The sequence below is a fragment of the Dromaius novaehollandiae genome, chromosome 8, assembly GCF_036370855.1.
Source record: "Dromaius novaehollandiae isolate bDroNov1 chromosome 8, bDroNov1.hap1, whole genome shotgun sequence".
Classification (NCBI taxonomy): domain Eukaryota; kingdom Metazoa; phylum Chordata; class Aves; order Casuariiformes; family Dromaiidae; genus Dromaius; species Dromaius novaehollandiae.
In genome coordinates, this window is record NC_088105.1 from 35,456,367 (window position 1) to 35,478,425 (window position 22,059).

Below are 22,059 nucleotides of genomic sequence, written 5' to 3' on the forward strand. Positions count from 1 at the left end.
TCTTTGGGCAACCTGTTCCAGTGTTCAGCCACCTCACAGTAAACAAGTTTTTTCTTATGTTTAAATGGTATTTCCGATATTTCAATTTGTGCCCACTGCCTCTTGTCCCATCGCTGGATACCACTGAGAAGAATCTGGCTCCATCTTCTTTACACCCTCCCATCAGATATTTATACACACTGATAAAATCCCCCCTGAGCCTTTTCCTTTCCAGGCTAACCAGTCCCAGCTCTCTCAGCCTCTCCTTGTGTGACAGATGCTCCAGTCTTGTAATCATCTTTGTGGCCCTTCACTGGACTCGCTCCAGTACGTCCATGTCTTTCTTGTACTGCTCTTGAAGTGTGGTGCAGGCACAGACCTCTCCAAGAGTCTGCTGAGATTTGGCAGAGCTTATTAGTGCTGGTTAAACACAAGCCAAGCGAGACCTCGGCTGCTCTGCCCACGATGTTGTGATGGGCAGTGGCTGTCTCTCTCTCCTGGTTAGTTTTGTCCAGCATGAATGTAACAGGACCAGTGGGGCCCAAGATAATTGCGTGGAGCAATTGGTGTCCTGGAAACATGGTGCAGAAATATATCGGCTGACTCTCTGTGGAAACAGTTTGTGTCTGGTAGAGTGCTTATCTGCTAGTTAAAATTGTCAAGGCATGAGATGACCCTGTGGAATTATTGGTAACATACACACTGGATAATGTTATCCTGGATATCCTGGTTATCGTGGATAATGTTGTAGTGTTACGAGGTTGCTATGATGGGATGCTTCCCAGTCTTGTCATCCTGAATCTTTTGATAGGCTGATGTTAATGTTTCCCAGTGCTCTTGTTTCATATCCTGTTTCTCTCCTTTTTGCTTCACATGTTCGGCTCTTTCATGGTACTCTGCTGTTCTCCTTTTACTGTATCTCATGATATGTTAAGTATCAGAACTCACATTGTTTACTCTTCTCTAGAACTTCCATTGCTTTCATCTTTATTAAGTTTATTTACTTTCCTTCACCCCTCCCTCTTATGTTCAGCTTACACAGAGAATTTGTCAAGTGTTTAAACCAGGGGATATCTTTATTAAAACTAAAAAAAGCAGTGCTGCATATGTGCAGTAGGTATGCTACTTGCTCAGGACCTACCTGCTTACAGCTCTCTGAGTTTAAAGTTGGCTTCCATTTCACCTTGATGTCTTGTGTGTGGCTTTTGGCTACCTTAATTTTCTACGGCTGTTCTTTTGTCTTTGGCAACAAAAGGGGAAGGGAAAATAGGGGTCTGCAGAAGTGTGTGTCTATTTAATTCTTACCCAATATTTCGGTTAATATTGTATGTAACTGTTAAGATACCTATAAATACAAAATATAAGATGCTGATTTTGTTTTTTTTCTGTTTTTTGTTTTTCTAGAGTATGGTAGAATCAATAAAACACTGCATTGTGTTGCTACAGATTGCTAAAGTAAGTACACTAAACAATTTTGAACTTTAATTATATGGCATTAATCTGTGTGAAAACTCATTTTTTCATCTGACACTTGAAATCTAACGGTGTGCTCTATCACATACGTTCCAGAATGTATTAAAAAAACAGCGTAGGTTAACTTATACTACTATTTTAATGGCATTTCAGAAATACTGAGTTCCACAGCAGACAATCATACTCATTTTCACAGCTGAAACTTCAATTACTTTATTCGGCCTTTTGCCTTTATATGATGGGTTTTAATAAGAAATAATTCTAAACATATTGGCTATAGTCAATATAACCTAATTCATTTTGTAATTTGTAAAACTTCTAAGATACAAAGATAGGTAATTTATTGTAAGAGGGGGAAAAAGAATCCTTACACAAAAACACCCGTTAGCTTCCTGCAAATCATAAAGATTAAAACACATTTGACAGTCATAAAGTTTGTACTAAAGTTTCTGCTTTATTATTCCTATGTTGCTGTTGCAAATGTCTTTTTAAAGTACTAGTGTCCCTGCATTCAGCAGGTCAGATTTTCTACCTGGGAAGAAGTTCTTGATATTTATTTTCTGGTTTTGAATAAGCTGATGTGTATTTCATTGACTGATTAAAAAAAAGTTGTCAGGTTATTCATACGTTATGTAGTATAAATGATAAAATCAATAACTGCTGTGGCCCGTCACAACAGCTGTACCACTCGGATTGCTTCCAGAGCATTCAATTGCTTCTTCATGAGCTGGAGTGATACTCCTAGGTCACTGAGTGGCCAGGATTGGTGCTGTTTTGAATCTGCTGCTAAAACATCTGTTCTTCTTTTGGTCTTTGTATTTGCATTGCAGGGCAATTTTTACTGACCTGAGGCTTGCTTTTCAGGAAACTGATGTTCCAAAAAGCTCAACATGCAAAAAAAAGTTCTTTTAAAGTTCACCAGCAATTTATAGGAAAAACAGAGCAAATTTTATTTGAGTTAAACATTCTTTTGCAGAGTTTGCAATTAGACTAAATCAGAGCCTTCTACAAATGTAAAGGTAACAGAACAAAAATTTAATGAAACTAACTACTCTTTCTGCTTCATTTAAGAATGTGACTAGCATAAATAGTAAAAGGGAAAATTGTGATGTTAATAATCTAAACTGTGATTTGACAAGGCTTTTAATAGGTCTCGAGTTCATGATGATGTTGGAATTTCTTGAAGCAGGAATTATGTTATTTGAGAATACAAATGGGTAATATACACTTAAACTTTCACAGCACTTAAATGTTTTGTTGTCTTGTTAAAGTTAGTGAGATTTGCTTATTGGATTTTTTTTTTCAAGTTCTGTTCTTACAGCCTTTCATATGTGGTATGTAGGATATGTTAACTGTGAGCTGTTTGTTTATATGTCAGGAGCAAAGTTAAGACCTTGTTCTGTAAAGAAACTAACTTAAAGCATTTTCAGAATTTAAGACTGAATTTAATCATAACTCATTCTAGTTTATTCAGGAATAGGCATAGGCACTTCATTCTTTTTTCCTGTACTCTGGATTAAAAAAATTTTTTTTAAAGAGCTTTCAAATGTAATGCTGCTGTTTGTCTTATGCCTGATACATTTTACAGAATTTTGAGGCCTGTGAAAATTGAAGTACTTGGAACCTTGCGGGATCAGGTTCCTCTGGATGCAAAACTCATTCAGTAAAGGGATCAGTGCATCCGTGAAAATGGAATGTTCACATTTTTGATTTAAAAAGATAGATAATTCTGAGGACAAGATTAGTTAGCATGTTTATGCAGAAACAACAATATTTTACAAGCAGCAGGGTACATTGAGATAGTTTTGTGCCACATGAATCTAGAGCCAGAACAACCTGTGTTTAGCATGCAGCGATACCTTTTGAATCCTTCAAAGCAGAGATAGCAGAAAGCCTTGTAAAATCGCTAAGTGTTGTGGTAATACTCAACACTAAAATTAAATTTCCCAAATGTCTTTGGGGAGTTTCATCTGCATGGAAAGCTGCAACAGAAGGTTGACCTGCTGTCTTCTCTCCTCTTCTCCCGGGAGCTGGGACCTCCCAGCCACGGCCTAACTGCTTTTCTCTTGCTCACTTTGTAGCTAGAACGGGCAGGTGGGTTTCAAGCACGTCAGTGCCTCTCTGCTGAGGGTTGCAGGCTGTGGCCAGTCCCTCTCGCTGGTGTGCAGCTGGCCTTGCTCAGGGGAACAGAATTTGTTGGTGGAAGATGGATGGAGAGAGAGGGAGAGAAGCAAAGGTGCTGTGGGTCTTGATTGCAGTACTACTACTCTGTGCAGTGTAGCACTAGCGGAGGAGTAATGTCACAGAGCCTTTGGTAGTGTCAGCACCTAATAATTTGCTGTCATTTGGTACTCGATATATTTAGAATTGCATTAGTACTGTGGTACCAGCAGGTTGCATGTCTTTGGTGGATTTGGGAGAGTCAGTTGCAGATTAGATGATAATATCCTAGTTTTCTTATGCAGGCATGTAACTTGCTGTATTGAGGAAGCTGTTGGAGAAACAATGTGTAACAAGCAACTACCTCATTTTTGGTTACTTACTATATAAATGTATCTAACTGTTGTAATTGTTACAGAGGTTCAAGTCCTGTGAAATTTTGCACTTTTTTTTTTTTAAGCTCAAATATGCAGTATAGTAGCAAAGCCGAAAGAGCAAAATTATAGTCTGCTTTTCAGATTCTTGAGCAAAGCTGGTTACAGGTGGCTGAGTTAGCTTTCTGGTCGTGTTGACTATTGGATTCCAGTTCTGTAATGTGCTGTGGGCGAGTTTAGTGGGACAAGGGCAAATATCATTTAATTTTGTGCTTATGAAGAGCTTATCTTTTTCAAGTTGGAAAGTAGCATGCTGATAATGGACAAACTGAGCTTGTAGTGGCAGTTACATAGCCCTTTTTTGATCAGGTTCAAGGCTCTACTGCTCCAAGTAGCATATAAACATAAAGGTAGATGGAGTCGGGGTCCTTTAGGGGACTAATTTGCTAAATGGAAGAAGTTGATTTACGCATGGTGAAAAATATTCTCTTTCAATTTTCCTGCTATTTTAATAACCTCTCTTCTGCTTTGTCTTCCTCCTCTCTCTCTCTCTCTCAAGCAAATACACTTGTTGACTACATGGCATTTCTAATTTTCTTTTTTCCTTTCCATGAGCTCTGTTGATATCCTGATTTCTTACTGCTGTAGGAAATAAGAATATAGTTCTGTCAGTTGCATGTATATGAAACTTTACATATATAAAAATTTCTCGAGTCTGACTGGTAGCTTTCTGTTCAGTTCTCCAGTGTATAACCTTCTAAGATTCTAGAAGTTTTTTCCCAAAGCTATAGGGCAAGTATGGCTGATGACTTACACTGCTAAAATTAAACCATTTTATCCATACCTCTCCTATTTTTACTTTTGCAGTGCCTTTCCTATTAGGAGACACACTTCATAATTACCTGCCGACTGTTTGCATACCTTGAAAAATGGCATCACTTTTTAAAAACACTTAGAAACTATTTCAGTTTCAAATATGTAGCCATTTATTATTTGGATGATTTTGATATATTGAGGCAAATCGGTTTCTTATTGTGCGTTAAGTTGAACTGCTTTGTGGACTTACAGCAGCCTGTCTTGTACAATCATGAGTAATAGAAATATGAATGATAGTGAATAATGAAGTAGATAGCAACTCAATAGGCATATAATATAATGCAGTGCTTTTACAAATACAACCTACCAAAAAGCAATCAAAATAAACCAAGTGGGATGGGTAGGTGAAGCATTTGGCTTGTGTGAATGACAATTGAAATTGCCCGGTTTCGTGAATTATCTCTGCATGTAAAATATATGTAATGGTCTCTCAGTGGTTTGCTAAGCTGCTTATAACAGAAATGTGTATTGTACATTTTATGAAGTATCTCTTATTATGTTGATACTTGGCTTTGGATCTTTGCCTTCCCTTTTTCACCCCATCACTTCCAGTCAGTTTTGCCTGTCTAGCTCTGGCATTTCTCCCTTCCTTTCCTCATCAACATGCCACACGCCTTGCTGGCTTTGCACTGCTGAGATAGGATAGCAGTTTGTTTTATTTCTTACACACGAGAGATGATAGTATAACACGGAAATCTCATGTGTGGAAAAAATGTTAATATATTTGGGCACAGGTGCCATTTTTGTTTGCCAGCTTGCCACCCACTGGGACTCGGTGCCCTTAGTGTCCCCCTTTTGTCGTTGAAAACCTTGCTTAAGAAATATCAACTAGCAGATGTGAAATTTGGGCAGCCTATTGCCAAACGTATAAGCTAAAGAGAGTATAATATTGTAGCCATTTTAAATATCAAAACATATGTATGTCCTAACTTTATTTTCAATATTATTTACAGCTTTTTTTTCTTTTCTTGATTCTCTCTTTCTTCATAACTTTGACAACTGGAAATTTGGGGAAATACTCTGCAGGTGTCTCAGAGTTTATACTGGAGAAAGCTATGGATAGATTGCTGGCTAATATGAACTTCTTGGCAGAAATGAAGAGATTCGACTGAATGTATTAATAAAATTTAACACTGTTGCTGGCACAGCGTTAAAACTGCGCTCGCTGTAGATTGGCATTAACGTGCCTGTTGCTAGTGTAATTTCCCCCCGATGATAGTTCTTTCCATGCATTGCCTGCTCTTCACATAAGCCTCTAGGCCAAAGCTAGTCTCTTAATAAGATAAACGGGTTTTAAAATCTAATAAAGCTTAAAACATTTAATTTCAAAAGGCACTTTTGCCTTTCAGAAGCCAGAAGTGCTTTTGGAAGCTTGACCTATATGCTAACCATTGCTCTTTAGAAACAACTTAATGTGTTTCAGTATTTAGGGGCTCGTTGGTACTACAGACCATGTTTTGGGGGACTCCTAGTTATTTAGCAGGAACCTACATTGTAAGGCATAATAGCATTATACAGTGTGGAAGGGATATTTTTAAAATTGTTCCAGTTTGTGTAGGCAGGTCCTCAGAACACACTAAGCATCAGCTGTGCAGGGATGATGTACAGAATTGTTTCTTCTGAATCTAGTCGCTATATCCCATGATGAGAAACACTAACATTTTATGGCTGAAAATGTAAACGTTCAAGAGAGAAACTTACTGTTATAGTTCTCACATAACACAGAACTGATAAGTCATACAAGATTGATATGTTGATATTTTTAACATTTTTTCCTTAAGGACCAAAATAATGAGGAGAAGCACGCAGATGGACTTATAGTAAGTTTAAATCTAATCTTTATCTGCCTTTATTTCTGCAGAACATGTGAACAGAGACCTGAATTTCCACTCATTTTGCAACATACTTTCTTCTTTCTCTAATTTACCGCTTCAAGTCTCTTGTTAAAAATACTGTTGAGCTGTTAGCTTCTGAGGTTGGCTGCCACTTTTGCCGTTAGAAAATATCGTGACCGGTTTTATAGTGACTGTTTTAAATGGCAGTATTATGGCTGAACACTTAGATAAAAATCTGCCACGTGAACAGATGAAAGGGGCAATCATTGGGATAGAAATAGTTTCGCATTCCATCCGAAGTGTCTTTATGTATAAAATAGATCTGCTATCTATGTGCTTCAAGTAGTTTGTCTGCTCTGCTGTGCTCCTCTGACACGCAGTAGTGTTATGTCCGCTTCAGCAATGTTTCATCTTTAATACAACTTCTTCATTTTTAGTGACTTCTGTCATCTTTGATTTCAGTCATATGTGACTTCTGTTTCTTTGTTCTGTTTTTGTCACTTGAATACTTTTCAGATATTTTTAATAGGAGGTTGGTTTCAGTATAACGTAACTCTAAAAATCATAGTTTGTTTTAATTACAGTTGACGGTAATTCCTAAGCTCCACTTTCTCTTTCTCTGACATACAGTTTTAATAGTATGATTTTTCTGGTGTGAACTTTGAAGCAAAGATGCATGTACAAGTTTTGGTTTCATGCTTACTGTAAATATGTGTGGAGAGTTGCATAATGCAGGGCTTGGTGCAAGGGAACATGTTCTGTTGCATGCCCTGGAAGGGAGGTCATGCAGCAGTATGCTCCTGCAGTTTCCTATGGCAGAGAGGCTCTGCAGCTCTACATGTTTGCCTCTTAACTATATCTCTTTTCTCAGAAATGCAATACAGATATTAGGACTTTTGATAGTTCTAAGTTTTAGCCACTACTGTAATTGTCTCCGGGCTAGGTTATGTTGAAAAAACCTGTATTTTTATAAGAATATGCAAAGTAATGCAGCAGTCATTGTGAAGGCTGACATTTTGATGCCACTGAGGTTGACAGTGTAGTTCACATAAGCTTGGGTTTAAGGTCAGGATATTGCTTCAGGTTCAGGCAGGAACATGCTATCAGCTTGACATCATGGTGAAGGCAGTTTTTTGTTTTTGTTTTTTTTTAACTTGACTTTTTTTAATTATTATTAAAATAAAAGAATAGGAAATGTTTTTAGATATGCCTTTGTCTATTTCTAAACCATGAAGGCATACCCCAAAATACTTAAGGAAAAACTCTAGTTAATGGTGCAGCATGGAGAAATATTTAAGAATAAGATTACAATCCCTCATACAAAGTCAAAGGTGAAATTGCTATGTTTTCTCCCTTATCACACCCATGTTCTGCATCATATTGCTTTTAGTTTTCCTGAAAACTAGGGGAAGTATAAATAGCAATGGCATTTTGTATATCATAGGATTCATCTTGCTTCTGAAGGTCTCTCAGGTCTGATCATGATTTTAATTGTGAAGTATATGGGACAGGGACCTATTTAAGTTGCATGCATAATTGCACAGTGGTTGTTTCTAAGCCGGAATGCAGCGGAGGAGTAGTACATGTACTAGACTGATTATTTGTATGTTAGTCATAAGTCACATCAGCCAAAGCTTAGGAGAGCTTTTCTTTCTCCCTTTTTTTTTTTTTTTTTTTTTTTAATAGGGAATAGTAGTGTTGTTTTCAGTTAAATAAATTCTGTGCTATAAAAAAACTTCATTGGATTGCTGATTCTGACATAGGAGTAAAGTTCGGAATAAGGGTTAACTAGGAAAAGAGGCAAGAAAGAAGTCATCCACATGTAGGAAGACGGGTGGAAGGTTAAAATGATGAGTTTCCCCCAGTCTACATGAAAATGAAAAAGAGTAAAGGAAGGGAAGAAGATTGCCTTTTTTTTAACAGTAAAATTTTAAATATTGATCTAAAAAGAGGATAGGATTAAACATACAGATTGAATTTAAAAGCAAAGCTCATCTTTTTTCTTTCTTTTCTTTTTTAAAGCGGAGCATTTTTCAAAAATAGAACTCAGTATTATTATGTTACTTCCTGCGCTTGGCATTTTTCTATTTAAGCATAGTAGCAAGACTTCCTAAAAAATCAAGGCAAAGATTTTCACAGTTCTGACAGATTCATGTTTTTTAATTACAAGAGGTTTGGAAAAGGGTTTTACATGCCCTTTACCCAGTTATTAGCCAGAACAACATGGCAGTTCTGTTTTTTGCATGTAAACCTATATAGGAGCAATTGTTAGATTATAACAAAGTATCAGTTAAGCAAGGTAAAAACCATGCTAATTTGAATTAAAAGACATTGCCACTTATCCAACAAGCATCTTGGAAATCTGAAAGCCAAGAACGTTTACTGGAGTCGGTGACTTTTGAGTGCTGAGTTGGGTTGATGCTTGGTTTTCAGAGAGCCTGAGTTTGCAGGTAAATTGAAATATCCTTCGAGATGGAGATGTGCTGAAAACTGTCAGCTTGTATTCAAAAAAATTTTGGCAACAAAATGCCACTTTGTGGCTGTAAAGGTACAAATATCCTGTTTTAATTCATGCATTGATTTAGTGTTGTCTGGACAAATTATTTTCTGAAGAAATTGTTTTTAAAGATGCAGATTACTTATTCTAATTTTGCCAGATGATTTGTGTCCATCTTTCTCCTCATGCACACAAGAGCTACTAATGGACATTGGAAAGCATAGCAGAAGATAAAACTTGAAATACAGAGCTCTTTATAGGATAATTCAAATCTGTAGCAAATTCAGTTTAGTATTTTAAAGTTTGTGTAAAGAGTGAAAATATTACTGTTTTGAAAGTATTTCTCATGTCCTCAACTGTCAATTTGTGTGTCATTTTTCTCTCTCAGGACTTTACTATCTTGCATTTGGGCATTTCTTGCGCTCACGATGTTGTTGCTGTCTATACTTTTTTTTCTTTTTCTTTTCTTTTCTTTTAAATTAAGAAAAGACTGTGCTTTTGTTTCTTTGTCTCAGAGTACTATAAATCCTGTTGACGCAGTGTATCAGCCTAGTCCTTTGGAACCATCAGTGATCAGCACGATGCCTTCCCAGACTGTCATACCTCCAGGTACGGTATACAGAAAGAAGCTTTGTAGAAATATTAGTGAACAGAGGAGAGTGAAACTGCAGTCTAGGTGCAGAGGCTGCATAATGGTGGGTAGCTTCTGTGTCATGTTTGCAAAACAGATACACCGCACTTGGTGGTGCGCACACACCGCAGCAGTGTGAAGGAAGGAGAAAGAGTGGGAAGCGTTGAGCTAGCGTGAGCCTGTAGTTTTGTGAATATGCTGATTTGTTTTTCTTGTTCTAAATGGCTAGCTTACATTTCTAATATATTTTTTTAGAATAAATGAAATGATAGTTTTCAGAAAACCATAAAACCTTACTAACTGCATTTCTTTTCTTAATGCCATCTTTGCTTATTAATGAAAAAAAGCTAGACAACAATGATGGAAAAATGCATTTTTCTGTCTAAATGACTTTTATAGACAAAGACTTCTTTTTCTGAAGATGAGGTGAAACAATGGGGAATCTGCTTCTCAACAAAAGCACAATTCTCCTGTTAAACATGGTTTTTGAGTTGTTTGGTTTAACATACCAAAATATCCCCCTAGAACCTGCTCAGTTGTGCAAATCAGAGCAGCGACCCTCATCCTTGCCAGTGGGACCTGTGGTAGCATCACTTGGAAATCAGACTCCAACACCAAATAGTACAGGTACAGTTTTGTGTGACTGTCTTATCAAAGTATAAGAAACAAATCCTGCATATATAGTGTCTGTAATCTAATGTAACTATCTATTGTGATAATGTTATATAGGCCAATTATAAAGGAAGAGTTTAAACTACTAGAAATTTTGTTCTTAGTCTAATCTCTTTGTGTGAGCAATACTGGTATTCCCACTGATCACTTCATCAGTTGCACCTTTTCTCTTCTGATGTGTTGTGGGAGGCTGCACACAACTGCTTGACTTGACCTAGTAAACTCATAAGCTTGTCTAACCTACATTTCGCTATATTTCTGAGAAATAGCTCTGAAGCAAGAGGAGTCTCCCTGTGCCTTTGTGACGTGCCTACCAGCTCTCTCAATAAATTTCTCTACCATATGTGTGTAGCCTTTGCTTTCCAAATACTGACTCAGATGAAATCTTCCCCAGGGCCTTAATTTTTCTTCTTTGACTTGACAGTTTTCTTTCTTCTCTTTAGATTTTAATCTCTTCCACTGTAGATCATTTTCACGCACAAATGATAGTGATGGTATCACCTTACAACTTGCTTTAATCAATGTCCATTTCAGTGTTGTGTTAAAATCAATTATTCTGGCTCCAAAATATCATACTTAAATATGTAGGAATACTGCTAGCTTGCTTTTTTGTTTCCATCATCACAATCTTGTAGCAATCGGCACAAGGATTTTGCAGTTACTACCTCATGCATGATGACCTTTTGGTTTTTAAATTTGTTGATTCCTCCCTTTCCCTCTTAAACAATAGTATTTATTTGAAATTCAACAGATAATATTGTAAGTTATTTTGTGATATGAAATCACCTTTCCAGTTTATTTGAAGTTAGATTTCTACAGCTTTCTCGCTTTAACAGTTGAAGAGTAATTAGTAAAATGCTGCACTTAAAATGATTGACCTACAGAACTTGTAATACTTTATTGGATTATAGTATTTTATTCAAACACCTAAAAACTAATCCCCCTTTGTTGAAAAACATGATGATATGTCCCCAAAACTAAAGTTAAACAGAACTTAAAAATACAACCTGATATATTGCTGTAATGTAAATCAAGAAAAAGCCTCACTAACTACTTGGTTTTCATTTATATTCTAATAAACTAACAGGCTGCAAGGAATGTTTAACCACCACCACCCCCCACCTCAAAAAAGAAAAGAAAACCGTCATGATCTCTGTGTTTGAGCTAGCTGTAATTGTAGTATTTCAAGAATGTCTGATTTGACTTAAAGTCTCAGTGAGGGAGAAATATCAATACAGTAAGTTCTAGACTGCCACTGGCTTTATAAAACTTTATTTTTAAAGAATTGGAAATTAATGAATATTTTACTACATACTCCTTCCTTTTTGTCTGTTCTCCTCTTGTCTTCAGTATGACTTAAGGAAGTAGGAAGAACATAGAAATTGTCATCTTAAATTAGACCTGATATCCATCTTAATTCATTACCTACCTGCAGTTGTTTCAGGAGCAGCAATAAGAACCCTGCAGAAAGCAGCTGTGGGATAATCTGCTTCCCAGCAGGAGATGTCAGCTTGAATGCTAACAGCTAGAGATTTGCTTAACCTTTGAAGCTCAAGGTTTAATACTCTTCCCACAGAATTTTAATAATTAACTATCATGTAGGATACTGCTAACTATAAAAAGTCTTTAAAATTCTGAGCCCTTGACCTCAAACGCTTCACGTGAAAAGAATTATACAGCATGCAATTAAACTGTGAGGAAAATGCTTATTTGTGTGCTGGTTTTGAATGTTTCATCTAATGTAATAGGGAAAAATCTTGTGCTTTGAAAAAGGAAGATGAAATCCTCTATGTATCATACATTGTTATGAATGTTTTTATCATATTTTCTCTTGGTCATTTACATTAAATATGCTAGTCTTATGTATTCTTCTTTCATATAAGTTATTTCAGTCTTTGAATACTTCTTTGCTTTAACTCCAGTAGAATCTGTTTTAAGATGAACTGACCAATATTACATGCATTATTCAAGACTGCACTATTGAAGTATATGAAGTTGCTATAATCGTCTGTTTACGATCCCTTATGAAAGCTAATTTTTTATTTTTTTAAAAACCATAGTTACACAGCTAACATAATTTTTTGTTCATCTGTCTACATTGACTGTTACTTTCCTGATCTGATGTGTTGATTGTATTGTGCAGTCATCTTAAAAAGAGGGTGATCAAACTTCGGAAAAGGTTCCTCAGAAAGACTGTGAAATCTTCATCTTGGGAGATACTTAAAACCTGACTGGATGTGATCCTGAGCAAACTGATCTAGCTTTGAAGTTGTCAGTGGTTCAAGTGGGGAGTTGGACCAGATGACTTCCAGAGGGCCTTTCCAACATAAATTATTTTATGAATCTATACAAGTTTTCAGTATTATTATTTTGCTTTTAATATACAACTTTGGGAGAAGAGACTTTCACTGTTGTTCTGTGTTCTCGATGTTCCTGGTAGACCTTTCTTTTATTATCTGTTACATGAAATTGAACGTGAACCTGACTAATTATCACTTCTGAGTTTGTAAGTTACCTATCTTCTGAGTTCACTTCAGTCTTTATTAATTTGATCTGTCCCATTCATAAATTAGAACTGGTGGATCTTAGAATCATTTCTGTTTTATTAAATCTGTAATTCTTTCTCATACTCTGTAGGAAGTGGACAGTCAGCACCTAGCAGCAGCCTAACTTCTCCAAGCCATGTCAATCTCTCTCCAAATACAGTCCCGGATTTTTCCTACTCAAGCAGTGAGGATGAGTTCTATGATGCTGATGAATTCTATCAGAGCAGTTCTTCCCCAAAGCGATGTATAGAGTAAGTAGCTGAAAGACTGCATGCTGAATACAGGTTTTATCTACAAGTGCATGGCTTGTCTACTTTTAGGGGTTAGTTAATCTAAATAAGCAAACAAGTCATAATGGCAAAAAATGTTTTCATGTAACAGAGTAAGATCAATCCCACGCAGCGCAGTTGTCTGTCAGGGATGCAGTTTCCTCCCCTATTCCTTCTTCTACCTCCCCATTGCACTTGATATATACATTGGCAAAACTAATGCAGACCGAACTTGGGAAGCCACCAGCTCAGAAAGATAATTAATGTGTGACCTTTGGGTATTTCATATGTATTTGCTGCAGCATTTGGTAAATAAATGATCCTTCTCACACTTACGAGAAAATCTTTAAGAAGCTGACTTCCTTTCCCCAATATCTCTATTTAAAAAAACAGTAATTAGAAAATGAAATTTAAGAGATGGTACATCTTTCAAAGAGGAATTACAGTCAGGCTTTTTATGCCTTTACCTTGTAACCTAAGACTGCAGGCTTTCCTAGGCATTAGGCTCCATTCCATTTTAAGTTTTCTGTGAATCAGCATGTAGCATATATGCTAATGTGTATCAGTGAAATTGATACACGTGGCCTTAGGAAACTGAGGCCAATGTACATCAAATTACCATAACTTGGTCTGAATTAGTTCATTGTGAATCACGAGAACTTAATACTTTTCTTTAGTTCTTCAGGGTCTGCTGCCGTTCTGACTCGCAGCAGCACAGGAAGTAGTCTGAAACGTCCGGATACCACAGAGTCCCTCAATTCTTCCATGTCTAATGGGACAAATGATGCTGGTAAGAGGACTGCGTTAACTTCCAGTAGGGAGCTCTCGGTTGTTAATCTGTTTGTAAACTATGTTGATACATGTATGATCATATAGATGACATGATACTTGTGGAAAATGGTTTATCTGCTGTTTCTTTACTAATGGAGAATTGTCAAATTTGAAGACTTAATCTTCATTTTATGAGTAAGGCTTTTTTGACACCTAATATATATGCTAAATTAAATATAGGCAGTCTTTGGAGGTTTTTTATCCTTCAGCAAAGAAAAATGAAAGCTATTTGGTCTTTCTCTTTAGATCTCTTTGATCCTCCTGATGACAGAGATGATGATGGGGAAGGAGAATCAGTGGAAGAACATAAGAGTGTTATCATGCACCTCTTGTCACAAGTTAGACTAGGAATGGATCTAACCAAGGTAAGCTTGCCTACTTGTTCATTTGTGGGAGTTACCCTGAATTCTGTGTAAATCAATTAAAGTAATATTCTAACTGTACATTTGTTCTGAGAGCTAGTTAAGCTGTAATCTCTTTTGTGTGATATATTTTTTAATTGGAGTTGTTACTGGGAGGGGGGAGATGAACACAGAATAAATATATCCAACTGCTAAAATCCTGTAGACTGGGGAAATAGGTTGCTATGGAAAATAGCTGTTTGTTCACTTTTAACCTGGTCCTTGCCTGCAGACTTGGGATAAGAGGAATGCTATATGTGGTAGTAATCTTTCTCCAGTCCTTCTGCTTCCTAGAACAAAGGTCTACAAGATCCCAATGTACAGTAACATTCAGTAAGATAACATTTAAAAAAAAGGGGGGGGGGAATTGAGCATATAATGCTTTGCTTAACTGGGATTATGTTGAATAAGTTGCTTGCTTATTTTAAAATGCTACGTGTGGGATTGGCAAATACTGAACTGGACACTTCCTAAATGTGATTCATGATGCAATGGATAACATTTTCGAGGTGTCGATTTTTCTAGACACCTTGGTTAAACTTAAACAACTAATTCCAGATATCAATAGTTTCCTTAAGTGGATGACTTTCTAAACTCTCTGGTGTGGAACTCATAATGGGCAATAAAAAGACGAACTGAAAACACTTGTGAGGAAGTAGCTAGTAGCTCGTATGTAAATACAGAAGGTTTCTGGCTGTCCTGAACATTAAGCGATCCAAAATATGTCTGTTTTGGGGACTCCTGAAATAGTCCAAAAGTTACTGACCTCAAGTTAAGCTGCTAAAAAGCATTGTGTGAATGCTTCTTGTCTACATCGCTTTAAAGTCAACTACAGCAATCCACACTGCTTTCAACAGTGGTTTATGCTACAAACCTGAATCGGACTGGGCTGATCCACATGCGTGGATCCTGTGAGTACCGTTGGGGAAGAATAGTGGTAGGGGAGAGATTAACCTTCATCTTGATAGAGCTGAGTGAAAATTTAGTTTCCATTGGATATATAAGAGGATGTGACTAAATGGAATGAGATTTTTGACTATAACTGAAAATTAATTGACAGTGTACACATGAAAGAAACTAAATGCGATCAGTGTTACTGTAATAAAGAACGGCTTTTTACAAGCTCAGCCATACAGCTGGATGTGGTTTGGGTGTGACTCAAACATACACAAGACGAGACAGTTCAGTTTAGATCTTTGGTTATATAGAAGATGCCAACTGACCTGCAAATGTCAGAACTCATTGGTAAATTTGAGGACACAGTCGCGTTAGAGACGTACAAAGCCTTGGGTGGTTTGTAAGCCATTTATGATTAGTATGTAGAATGCTTTTGTGCAGGATGTTAAAATATCTTGATGTGTAAGATTTTTTTCTCTTCCCAGGTGGTTCTTCCAACTTTTATCCTGGAAAGAAGATCACTGTTGGAAATGTATGCTGACTTTTTTGCACATCCGGACTTATTTGTCAGGTATGTACAAAGTAGAGCATTTTAGCTGGTTCTGATGATGTTTACAGCCCTTGTGGACTGTCAAAAATGCTACTGATTTTGAATAATAATGCTTGGGTTTTGATCTAAACTTGAAAGTTAGTCAAAGTAGTCAAACACGCTAGTCTAGTCAAACTTCTAGCTATTGAAAAAATCTGCTGCATTTGAGGTAAAAATACTTGGAGCATTAGTATTTACATTTTGATTCCCGTTAGGAAGCACTGATTTGCTTTTATTACATATTGCCTGTCCTTTTTTTTCTCTCTTGGCCTATGTAGCATTAGTGACCAGAAGGATCCAAAGGAACGAATGGTTCAAGTGGTTAAATGGTACCTCTCAGCTTTTCATGCAGGAAGAAAAGGGTCGGTTGCTAAAAAGCCTTACAATCCCATTTTGGGCGAGATCTTCCGATGTCATTGGGTATTACCAGGCACTGAAGGTGAAGACGATATGGTTAGTTTTCTAGTGCTATCTTTTTTTTGGTGCTTAGAATGCATGCGAGTAATTCCCTAAGCTCTATTAATTTACTGACTGGAATGGCTTATACTATGTTTATGCAGCAAAATTGACAAAAACCTGGCAATATCAACTGATTTTTCTCCCTTTCTCCTTTTCCTTGGGCAGATGATGTTTAAAATATCTTGTGTAGCAAAATTTGAGCGATGAAAATTTTTTATTATTTTTAAGAAACTTTTGACTTGTTGAAAACGTTTCTTTTTCTGAACTGTTTTCTAGCACTGAGTGTGAATTTCTTTCTTTCCAAAGTTCTGATTTTATCAGTTCTCTAATCCCTCGCATTTTAATAGTGTTTTTTTTCCCATCCCTTAGAACCTGGGAGGCAGTGCGGTTTCTTCGCTATATTTAATTCTCCTTTTAAAATCCTTTCCTAGATTTTGAAAGGTATGAAGTCATACGTCTCAAATGTGGATTCTGAGCTATTTTAGTTGTACATCTGTATCTGACCACTTTTGTACTTTACTGGAATATGTCTGGCCAACTGAAGGACAGAGTAGAAGTCTTACTTTTGTGATTTGAAGTTACCAGTCTATGATCTCTGCTTTTCCCCTATTTGTCCAAACTTCAATCAGCCTCAAGGATTAATGAGAGATATTTGTGCACATGTACCATAGTCAACTCCATGCCTCACTAATTTTAGAGAAAGCTGTAGCACTTAAAACAAAAAACCACCCAAAAGTTGGGAAATCACAAATGATGATGTGGGAAGAGCTCATGTTCTAATCTGTGAGGCACTATTCTGGAGATCATCTGCTAAAATACTTCATGTAGCCTCAATGTAGTAAGTCCTAATGTGTCATTGAGAGGTGTAGCATTTTTCCAGTTTAATGGGTTTTTGATGTTAAAGAGATTTGTCTTTTATCAGAGGTACTTTGTGGAACCACACAAATTTCTAGGTTGAAGTACCACTGCAGTTCCACATCAAACTTCCAGATTAAGTTGCTTTTTTAAAAAACAGCATTTCTCCTCCTGTTTATTTCAGGGCTGATCTAAAGTAAACTATCTCTTTCTCTCTCTCTTGCTCTCTTTTTTGCATTTACTATTTGTTTGATTAAATCTTCCTGTTGTTTCTGAGGTGAACATTTGGACTGTGCTGGCATAAGGACAGTATTGTGTTGGTGCTTCCATTGCTTCTAACTATGAGTTATATTTTCCTGTTTTGCCACAGTAAATGAATGCATTATATGGTTGTATGATACACAAAATCTGATTATTACTAATATGCATATCAGACTTGCTCTGAAGCAAAAATGGAAACTTTCTGCCACCCATCTGCTATTACTTAATAAGAAATTAAATAGATTTAAGTATTACTTTGTAATTGGGTTTATATGTGACTGTTCCGGTTTAACTGGGGTTTCAGAATCATGGACATGTCTCTAAATACAATTATAGTAAAAACGAGAGAACAGAAATTGGAAGTTCTTTAAAAGGCATCATAGGTTCAGAAATATTCCTTACTCAAATTAGCAAATGGGCAAATACATTAAGACTATTGCAATACATTTTTAGAAGCCTATTTTAAATGTGGAAGCATCCTCTCTTAGAAGCATCCATTCACTTTTTGGTGTTTTGAAAACACCATCAGTGAATGAAAAACCTCTTTATTATCTTGCAGGAACCAGTTTCAGAAGGACCAATTCCTTGGGTCAGTAAAAGCAGTGTAACATTTGTGGCAGAGCAGGTCTCTCATCATCCTCCAAGTAAGTTGACAATAACTCTGCTAATAGAGATGGTATCTCATTTATCTGGATAGGAGCAACAGTAAAGTCAGCTTTTAGTTTAGATCTTGGATTTATGTTTTCTGTATGAATTTGAGAGCTAAAAGCTGTTTTCTCTATAGACTGTTTTCATGAGAAGCAGTTTGCAAACTCTGTAGCCATGCAAGTATCAGGCCCTTTGCAATATTTCCTGATAGAGTAATTTGGGAAAAAAAAATAGTATTGCTGTCTCGTTTACACTTTTTTCCTTCAGTTTCAGCATTTTACGCAGAGTGTTTTAGCAAGAGGATACAATTCAATGCTCATATATGGACCAAGTCAAAATTCCTAGGAATGTCTATTGGTGTTCATAATATCGGGCAAGGTAAGTGCATGCGAATTTAATAAGAGAGAAGTTAACCTTCTGCAACTCAAATTTTTACAGAAAATATTTCAAGTCATTCTCTTAAACATGAGGAGCATTTGAATTGATATATCTAGATTTTACATATCTAGAAACTTCAGATTCCCTGTGTAGAAAACTTACACAAAGTGTGCTTAAATCACTTTGGGCCCAGTTTCTTTGTGAGCACCACAATTCCCCCAGCTTTCTCTAGCAGCTAATCATACTCAGCATCTATGAAAAAATAAAGCCCTTGACCTTTCCTTTTTTATGTTACCTGTTTTTAATGAAGTATTTCAGGAGATTGTTATGAAAAGTTTTGTAGAAATTTTGCTGGATGTTTTTAAATCTATTTTTATTTTTCTTTGATAGGGTGCGTCACATGCCTAGATTATGATGAACACTATATTTTGACCTTCCCTAATGGTTATGGAAGGCAAGTAAACGCTCTACCTGATATTTTCATTTTTAATGCCTTGTAATACTTAAATGGCTATTCAACACTTAAATACTTAACACTTAAAGGGTTATAAATATATATATATATTTATTATTGCAGATCTATTCTCACTGTACCGTGGATTGAACTTGGTGGAGAATGCAGTATTAATTGCTCAAAGACAGGCTATAATGCTTCCATAGTCTTCCACACAAAACCATTTTATGGAGGAAAGAAGCACAGAATTACAGCTGAAATTTTGTAAGCCTCTTTCTCTCTTCAGTTAATCTCACTTCTCTCTGCTTAAATGCTGACTGTTTTTAAAGAAGACAATTTTATACACCAGTGTAAAATACTGAAGCAGCTATACCCAGTAACCTACTAGCATGTCGTTAATGCTCTGCTGCAGACCATTTCATATATATTTATTTATACCTGTGTTCTGGTGTATTTTGTTTAGACTCTGTGCATGTGATCTGTACACAGAATTTAGGGGAGAATCTCATCTTACCTGGAGGCCTGCTGTAACAGTAATATAAACATCAGAAAGTGATGCAAACAAAAGGACGTTTATAACTTGGTTTTAAGTCACTTTGTGACACTTACACGTTGATGCACCTCATTCTTAAACTAGTGTTTGTGTTTTCCAGTAGTATGGGGGAGAAACTTTAAGTTCTTCAAACCTTTTAAAGACCTCTAGTTGCTTCTAAATCTGTTTTGAAAGCCTGTTACTAGTTTCCTGAAGGCAAGACCTGTCTTATATTGGAACAGCATCTTCTTTTAAGGTTTGTGCCACTTGAACTAATATATGCAAAACCTCCCACTTGGAAACAGAGCCCTTGTCTTTTCAGTATTGGTGATTATCACTTGAAGCCCTTTACATCAAAGGCTGTACAGCAACTAGAGCAAAGTTTTGATCCTTTGGCGTCTTTTAGTTGGTGTAATACAAATGAAAAATGACTGTTTTTCTCTATTTAGTTCTCCTAATGACAAGAAACCCTTCTGTTCGATTGAAGGAGAATGGAATGGTGTCATGTACGCAAAATACACAACGGGGGTAAAGCAGCTTTTTTTTTTTCTTTTCAACAAAAATGGGAGTTTAAGTGCTAATTTATTTTTTTAATACCAACTTTAGTAGTTGGGTCTTCTGTGAAGATTCCCAAAAGATCACAAGAATGCTGAATTCAGGATAAGAGTCCTGGATTTATTTTGTTAATTTATTATTACAGTAACCTGACTCTCTTCTGGTTATAAAAATAAAGAGAATAATATGTTAATGTATTTTCTGACAACCAATATACTAGAGTGAGAGGGTGCATACATGTGAAAGGTATATATGAAGAACTGATTTTTTTTTTTAAATTATCCTCTCACTCTCTAGGAGAATGCTGTCTTTATAGATACCAAGAAAATGCCTACAATTAAGAAGAAGGTAAGGAAACTGGAGGACCAAGAAGAATATGAGTCTCGCTGGTAAGAACTTTAGTAAACTGAAAATTAAGACATTTTTAGTTAGAAAAGACCCAAGTTTCTATTAAACAGTTTGACTAACTGGATGCACCTAACACCATTCATTGCACAGACAGCTGTGCTCTTCAGTGGGCCCTTGTTGCAGGACAGAACCAAGTTACGAGCAGGTCCAGGTTTTAGTGGGGAAGACAAGACCTGCAGTTCTCAGTCACGTCCTCTTCAGGACCCGATGTAACAGGGAGGTCCAGAGAGCCTCTTTACAAATTTCCCACTTCTGGCAAAAGACAGTGCAATTGTGGTTCAATATATATTGGGGGTTTTTTTTGTGCTTTTGATAAGTGAGGCTTACCTTAATTCAAACAAATAGTGATAACTAATAACCAGTAACGTGTTTCTACAGCCTCCTAGCACTGTTTGCTTCCATAAAGCAGTCTCCTTTCCATTCAAATTTCTTTTTTTAAGCTTGTGGAAAGATGTAACCTACAACTTAAAAATCAGAGACATTGATGCAGCTACAGCCGCAAAGCACAGGCTTGAAGAAAGACAAAGAGCTGAAGCCAGAGCCAGAAAGGAGAATGAGACCTCATGGGAAACAAGGGTGAGCTTTATTCAAACAGTGTCAATGTTCTCTGACCTGTAGCATTTTACTGTTCCTTTCCAACTTAGTCATTAAAAAGCTTACATTTAATTATCCCCCCTTTTTTTTTCTAGTTATTCCATGAAGATGGAGAATGTTGGGTTTATGATGAGCCACTATTGAAACGACTTGCTGCCAGTAAACATTAAGTGGGTTATAAAAACCGAAAACATTCAAGCCTTGGCTTAGCGAAGTTTACATCTGATACCAAGATAGTCATCAGTTATCACGTATGTAACTTTTGGAGAACCTGTCCCCTCCAATTACAGTGGTTCCTATCTCAGGGATACTGGACTTACTGATGCAGATAAGCAATTATATAAAACAGAAAGCGTCTTGGCTGTGTAGTAACTTATATTGGACTTTGCTATAACAGTAGTATATTCAGGCTTCAAAGGCAGGCTGTTGGAGCCCTTTTATTAATGCTTCTAAAGCATGGAAAATCTGGGCTGTGAAGTATACACTTTGTATAACCACTGTGAAGGCCATGACATTTGGTATCAGTTGCATAATATTCCTGGGTCCTACATATTTAAACAACAACGACAACAAAAAAGCAAGATGTCATTTAAATCTAGCTAATGTTTGCAATGTGTAAATACAAGGACTCCTTTGATGGGACAGTTTGTTAGAAAATGCTACATAAATGTTATCTTCCACCTGTATGATAATCAAATCTTTTGGCATTTCAGTGTCTTGCCCAAAATAACTTTTGTTATTTTATTTTAGAGATTAAAATGTAACCATAGATAATTCTACTCGATGCATCTTAAAGCTTCATAAAATAGATTTTTCAAACTTCTCTTATGGACTTTTATTTATTTCAAAATAAACCTTTGCAGCAAGATTGTTTTTGCAGCTGAG

At 36.5% G+C, this 22,059-nt stretch overlaps 1 protein-coding gene across 3 annotated transcripts in view; it reads left to right on the forward strand.

Annotated features, from left to right (window-relative positions):
- Window positions 1-21,997, forward strand: part of OSBPL9 (oxysterol binding protein like 9) — a 71,906-nt gene extending 49,909 nt beyond the window's left edge. For 2 of the 3 annotated variants that reach the window (XM_026105614.2, XM_064516199.1), the window contains 17 exons: window positions 1,384-1,434; window positions 6,644-6,682; window positions 9,710-9,803; window positions 10,351-10,452; window positions 13,135-13,294; window positions 13,990-14,102; window positions 14,390-14,508; window positions 15,927-16,012; window positions 16,309-16,483; window positions 18,165-18,249; window positions 18,521-18,631; window positions 19,022-19,085; window positions 19,209-19,349; window positions 20,067-20,145; window positions 20,470-20,561; window positions 21,021-21,156; window positions 21,270-21,997. In XM_026105614.2, the coding sequence (XP_025961399.1) occupies window positions 1,384-1,434; window positions 6,644-6,682; window positions 9,710-9,803; window positions 10,351-10,452; window positions 13,135-13,294; window positions 13,990-14,102; window positions 14,390-14,508; window positions 15,927-16,012; window positions 16,309-16,483; window positions 18,165-18,249; window positions 18,521-18,631; window positions 19,022-19,085; window positions 19,209-19,349; window positions 20,067-20,145; window positions 20,470-20,561; window positions 21,021-21,156; window positions 21,270-21,344 (1,722 nt within the window). In that variant the 3' untranslated portion in view covers window positions 21,345-21,997. The remainder of the gene's footprint in view (window positions 1-1,383; window positions 1,435-6,643; window positions 6,683-9,709; window positions 9,804-10,350; window positions 10,453-13,134; window positions 13,295-13,989; window positions 14,103-14,389; window positions 14,509-15,926; window positions 16,013-16,308; window positions 16,484-18,164; window positions 18,250-18,520; window positions 18,632-19,021; window positions 19,086-19,208; window positions 19,350-20,066; window positions 20,146-20,469; window positions 20,562-21,020; window positions 21,157-21,269) is intronic. The other variant, XM_026105623.2, reaches the window with a different exon arrangement.
- The last annotated feature ends 62 nt before the right edge of the window (window positions 21,998-22,059 follow it).